This window comes from Ursus maritimus, unplaced genomic scaffold (genome assembly GCF_017311325.1).
Source record: "Ursus maritimus isolate PB19 unplaced genomic scaffold, ASM1731132v1 scaffold_18, whole genome shotgun sequence".
Lineage (NCBI taxonomy): Eukaryota > Metazoa > Chordata > Mammalia > Carnivora > Ursidae > Ursus > Ursus maritimus.
Window position 1 is genome coordinate 54,618,856 of NW_024424230.1, and position 6,138 is coordinate 54,624,993.

The following is a 6,138-nucleotide window of genomic DNA, read 5'->3' on the forward strand; positions in this document are numbered from 1 at the left end:
AGGGAAGGTGAACACAATGTTCGGGACTCCTAATAGAAGGCTTCAGTCATCATTTCAAGATGTATCAATTCCCAAGGGTCCTTCTGAATAGGAGTGACACTTGCCTTTGGGGTTGGCGCTGTTGGCATCACAGATCCGGCACTGGGCGTTGCGCACGGGGCGACCGGGCACGTGCTCCACGAGCTTGCAAGACATCTCGGGCCCTTGCTCACCACAGGTCGCATTGGTGCTGATGTGAGCGTTGCTGGCAAGATTGAGAATGGCAGGAAACAGCCCTGAAAGTCAGGATTCACCAAATCAGGTCAGTGACTTGAAATCAAAAGAATGAGATTACTTCATCTCACTTTGCTGGTGAATCAAAAATACTTTTAAGTCTAAGCGCTAAGTGAAGGAAGCCTTACACAGAAGCAGCACATAACAGTGGTTTCATTTCTACAAAAACTCTAGGACAAGCAAAACTCATCTACCAGGAAACACACAGAGCAAGAGTTGCAGGGGGTGGGGATTGCCTGTGAGGGGATACGAAGGGACTTTTTGGGGTGATGTTACATTCTATATCTCTCTCTTTTTTTAAAGATTTTATTTATTTATTCAACAGAGATAGAGACAGCCAGCGAGAGAGGGAACACAAGCAGGGGGAGTGGGAGAGGAAGAAGCAGGCTCATAGCGGAGGAGCCCGATGTGGGGCTCGATCCCATAACGGCGGGATCACGCCCTGAGCCGAAGGCAGACGCTTAACCACTGTGCTACCCAGGCGCCCCACATTCTATATCTTGATAAAGGTTTGGATCACACAGACATAGGCTGTTATGAAAAATCATAGAAGGCGCAAATCTACAGTTTGAGTAGATTTGAGTACTTCACTGTATGTGCATTCTACCTTGGAAACAAAAAAAGAATTACAAACAAATATTGACATAAATGCTTAAAAGTTTAGGAGCAAAGTGTACTGATGTCTAAACTCACTTTGAAATGCATCCAAAAGTAAGGCGGGTTGATGGATAGAGATGGAACATGGATACGGAGGTGGTAGAGAAAGAATTAAATGTTCATTGTAGGGTCTAGGTGGGAAGAGAGATGTTCATTGTGCAATTCTTTCCACTTTTCTGATTGAAAATCTTCATAATAAAATGCTGATGGGAGGTGCCTGGGTGGCTGTTAGTTAAGGTCTGACTTTGGCTCAGGTCATGATCTTAGGGTCCTGGGATCTCGAGCCCCACATCAGGCTCCCTGCTCCATGGAGAGTCTGCTTCTCCCTCTCCTTCTACCCCTCACCCCACTCGTGCTCTCTCTCTCTCTTTAATAAATAAATAAAAATCTTTAAAATAAAAAAAAGTTGGGAAAATAGGTTTTAAGACAAATTTCAAATAGTCCAATGCATGTATCTGCCAATGAAATTCAAACACCTTCCACTTAAAAGAAAGACATCCATTCTCTGCTCGCCTTGTTGCAGTTATCTCTGCTAGGACTCACAAGGTCTTTCCTATAATTTTCTAGGATTTTTTTTCTCTCTCTCTCCTCTTTCATTACTGCCTGTTTTTATTGGTGAATAAAACTTTAGAACACAATAACCTAGGTTTCAAAATTATCTTCAATTCAGTATTAATCTTTGCCTTTGTCTTGAGTGATTTTTATCTCTCAGCAGCTGGTCCAAACTATTCAGAAAACAATTTTTGGATGACTGCGAGAAGCATAACTCCTTTAGGTTCTTTAGAATTTTGGCTTTATCCTGGTGAAAGAAGATAATAGCTGTGAAGTTTCCATAAAGATCCAGAAACGGTGGTGTACTTGACACTGGAGAGGCATTCTACCTAAATGGACCTTGTGGACTGAGAGAGAGCAATGAAGGGGGGAGTCTTAGCTAAGTGGGGTTTCTCTAATTGACTCGAATTTGATCTTCCAAGATCACAGAAGATAATCTTTTCTTTATAAAGAACATAGAGTCAATAGTACTTCTGCAATATTTTTTTTCCAATGAAATCTGAAAAAGCACAAAGTAATCTTAGTACTAAAGAAGGAATTCACATTCAATTTTTATTTCTTAGGTACTGCCTCATGTTTTCAATGATCTTTTCTATTACAAATATTTTAATCATTGAAATTACAAAATAAAAATGGTTATTTTTGTAATGCTATTCTACTGCATTTAAAACAACAACAACTTACCATCTATCTATTTAAAAAACAACATTTAGGTAGTCTTCCAGAGACTTTCCACATAAAACAGAACTCTCTATTCGTAGTGTCCTATCCCAGCAGAATGACCCTTAGCCTCTCAATGGAAAACAGTAATTGAGTATTTGTGTTTTAAAGCATTATTCCTAACTGTGAAACACAGCACACACTTACGACACATACAATATTTAACGTAACATTATATATATTTTCACTTTGAACTTAAAGTTGGTTATTTTTATCATATTCCTTTAAAGGGAATTCTTTTTTAATTAAAAAGGCTTTATGAAAAAACAGTTGAGGGGCGCCTGGGTAGCGCAGTCGTTAAAGCGTCTGCCTTCGGCTCAGGGCGTGATCCTGGCGATCCGGGATCGAGTCCCACATCAGGCTCCTCCGCTGGGAGCCTGCTTCTTCCTCTCCCACTCCCCCTGCTGTGTTCCCTCTCTCGCTGGCTGTCTCTCTGTCACATAAATAAATAAAATCTTTAAAAAAAAAAAAGAAAAAACAGTTGAATCATTATGTGTAATTATGCAGCTCTGTAAAGGATTATTTTTATCAACCGGTAGTTAAACACTTATATTTACTATACAATCTAGTTCCTAAAGGGACATGTAATTTTGGGGAGTGGTACTTAGATGGCAGGAGGAGCTGATATTTATTCTGTTTGGTACTGAGGTAAATACTAATTTTCTCCATCTTTTAGGACCACACATTATTAATAATCTGGTTCGAATGTATCTTATGAGCCAATTATTTAAAATACAATACGGTTTCAAGCTTTGGTGTTTAATCCCCATAGCTGAAGTGATGTTTTTCTGGCTCCATAGCACATGCATGTATTTAGATTGTAGTACAACCAATTCTATCCATTCCCTTCGCACAGATCAGTCAAGCAAGAGAAAGAAACCAAGGTCATGGGAATTGATTTAGCAATGCATTTCTCTTTCAACAAATAATTTACATGGTAACCTAACAAGTGCTCCCACTTCTTCTTTCCTCTCCCCCTCCAGTTGCTCCCCATCAAGGGAACGCCCCGCTTCCTGCCCAGGGGTCCCTCCCACTCTGGAGAACCTCAATGGCCTTGAGTTACTGGGGGCAACTGGGAGTGGTGAGGGCGCTTGCTCTCTGTACTCAGAAGTCTCTGCCCTGAGTCACCGGGAAAAAGAAGCTCAAAGCTCATGACATAAACTTAACATAATTTGGTTGAACAATATCTCAATTATACTAATCAGCACCTGGTAGGTCTTTGCACTAGACAGGCTTTAAAGAACTTCTGTATTTCCTTACCCTGCTGATATCCTAAATATATTTGAAAAGAAAAGAAAAATAAATTCCTTCATTAGCATGGCTGAATAGAAAAACCTTTAAACAGCTAATGTCATAAAAATATCCTGGTTGTCTTTCACTAAGACCGAATCTTTCTTCTCAGATAAGCCAGTGTTTAAAAAAAGCTATTTACTAAACATTCTTCCTCACACAATACATTTACTCTCACTTCAAGGTTATAGAATAATCACACTTCCCTGTGGCATATGGACCATATCTGCTAGAAGATGAAAGAAACGCAGAAATGCACACCGGAAAAAGCAGTGTTAAAAATATTCTTTTTAGGGCGCCTGGGTAGCGCAGTCGTTAAAGCGTCTGCCTTCGGCTCAGGGCGTGATCCCGGCGTTCCGGGATCGAGTCCCACATCGGGCTCCTCTGCTGGGAGCCTGCTTCTTCCTCTCCCACTCTCCTGCTCTGTTCCCTCTCTCGCTGGCTGTCTCTCTGTCACATAAATAAATAAAATCTTTAAAAAAATATATATTCTTTTTAAAAAAGCCCCTCAGGTTGTTGAATCATTTCAAAGACCACTGAAATATTTCAATAAAGGGAAACTACCGGAGCTTCAAGTTGGAGGAGGGATAGGAAATGAAAGGGTAAGAAAGGGCATTGGGATCAAGAACCCAGCAAGAACAAACGTTTGATTTTATGCATAACGATCAAAGGCAGAATGCGGGCTTCATCAGGATACATATGTGGCACAGTTTTCCCCCTGTCTGGCCGTGCGCTTAGTAAATCAGACTACCCATTTTTGTTGAGAGATATTATTTCCTGTGGTTAGTGCCTACTGTAACACTAATCTGTGTTTTTCCCTCGCTCAGAACCGACAATGGAATCATTTCTCCAGCAGTAGCTAAAGGCTTCATGAGGCCAAACTCCACTGAGCATGAAATAAATTCCTTCTCATTCACCAGTAGTTTTTGTTTTAATCCCCTTTCTTCGCAGCCTGAGTACATTTGGCCTTCTTAAATGCATTTCAGGACCATGTTAATCTACTGGAAATTCCCTTATTAATGGGAGGTGAACAACGGCCACAAAGCCGGCAGCCAACAATGCTACTACGCATAATTGCCGAAGTGTTCATCTGAGACACTTCCAGATAGTTCAGGAATTCATTTTTAGAGGTTCTAGATTTTTTTTTCTCGGCAGAAAATATTTTTGCTGCCTTAAAATGGGAATACCTAAAATGTTGAATAGCTCTAAAGCCAATTGCAACAACTTTTTCATCAATATTTCTCAAATGATTCAGGGTCAATGGTTGAGGGCCTTAATGCATTTGCGTGGAAAAGAAGCATGAGTTTTTCTAATGAGGTTTTTTTTTTCCCCATTTTTGGAAAAAAAAACACTTTTTTGAGTTCTATAAAATGTTAGTGTATCATGGTATACTAAGCCATACTCAAAATCAATGCAACATTCTGAAAAGAAAATGATTTGCAATTCTTACCTAAGGGATCTATGGCAATCTTGTCAGATCATTTTATTCCCCAGAATAGAATTAAAAATGATGACTACTTTATAGGGTTGAGTAATCAAAGTGGCTTCTGCTGTCAGGAGGTTTTATTTTGAAAAACAATCAAAGCCACTTATTCAATCTTGGAGAAATTTGGAAAGAAAGGAACGTAAATTTCTGAATTGAGAAATTTGTGATTTTTAAGAAGGCATTCGAATTCATTTTGTTCTCCATTTACCCACCTCTCACTTCCCTAATCTTGCCCATTTACCCAACTAAACATCTGTAAATTCATTAGAGAACGCTTGTATTAGAAAGAAACTACCCGGTTGGCCAGCACTCTCTTTGAAGCACGGTAGTCACCAGGGTGAACAATAAAAACCCAGCACCTCTAATAACTACAGATGGCGTTATTCAGAGAAAAACCCTGGGAGCATTTGACGCTATTCCAGGATAATAACATCAAGGTATTCTAATAACCTAATATTCTGAGTTAATAGTATTAAAGTATTCTAATGACTTGAATTTTAGGAAGGTAACATGAATTCATACTCAGTAATGTATCCACATGAGTCCAAAAAAGCAGACGAGAATGTCTGATTAAGTTCAATAAACTTCCAGTGAGAATCTCTTCAGTGCAAAGCACCAAAGCCAGGCACCTCCCTGAGACACCAGGGTGAATGAGCTGGGCTGTTCCTAGCCCCCGGGCTCTCACAATCAGAAGGGAAAGAGAAGCATCTACTCACAGATTCTAGGAAGCATAATATTTCAAATGCAGCAATATTTCAAACCATATTCAAGGAGAGTCTAGAACAAGATAGGCAGTTAGGGATAAGCCAGGCCCACGGATGAGGGTGTGTACTCGGGCAATGGCAGGTCTAAAATCCTTTCAGGATTTTGCCGGTCTTCAAATCAATTTCAATTTCCTTCCCTTTGCACATTTCATGTAACCTTGCATGCCCCACTCACCCTTCAGGCTAAGCCCTGGTCCTTCCTGAACCCCAGGCTAATATAAATGTTCTTTCGTCCTGCCCTTAATCAGCAGGCCCCTTCCACACTTCGCATTTATACCAGCTCCCCGCCCCCTCCCATTTTTCTCCCCTTGGTATTCATCTCTGAAAACTAAAAACAACTCTGATCAGTCTGTGAATTACTTCGGGGCAGGACCATATTCTACTTGCCCTACGTTA

At 40.3% G+C, this 6,138-nt stretch overlaps 1 protein-coding gene across 1 annotated transcript in view; it reads right to left on the reverse strand.

Annotated features, from left to right (window-relative positions):
* The window catches only part of LAMA1 (laminin subunit alpha 1), a 144,290-nt gene extending 139,075 nt beyond the window's left edge, over positions 1-5,215 (reverse strand). Inside the window, exons 1-2 of the mRNA XM_008692580.1 lie at positions 5,191-5,215; positions 105-275 (exon numbers count right to left, since the gene is read on the reverse strand). Of these exons, the coding sequence (XP_008690802.1) occupies positions 105-275; positions 5,191-5,215 (196 nt within the window). The remainder of the gene's footprint in view (positions 1-104; positions 276-5,190) is intronic.
* Between the last annotated feature and the right edge of the window lie 923 nt (positions 5,216-6,138).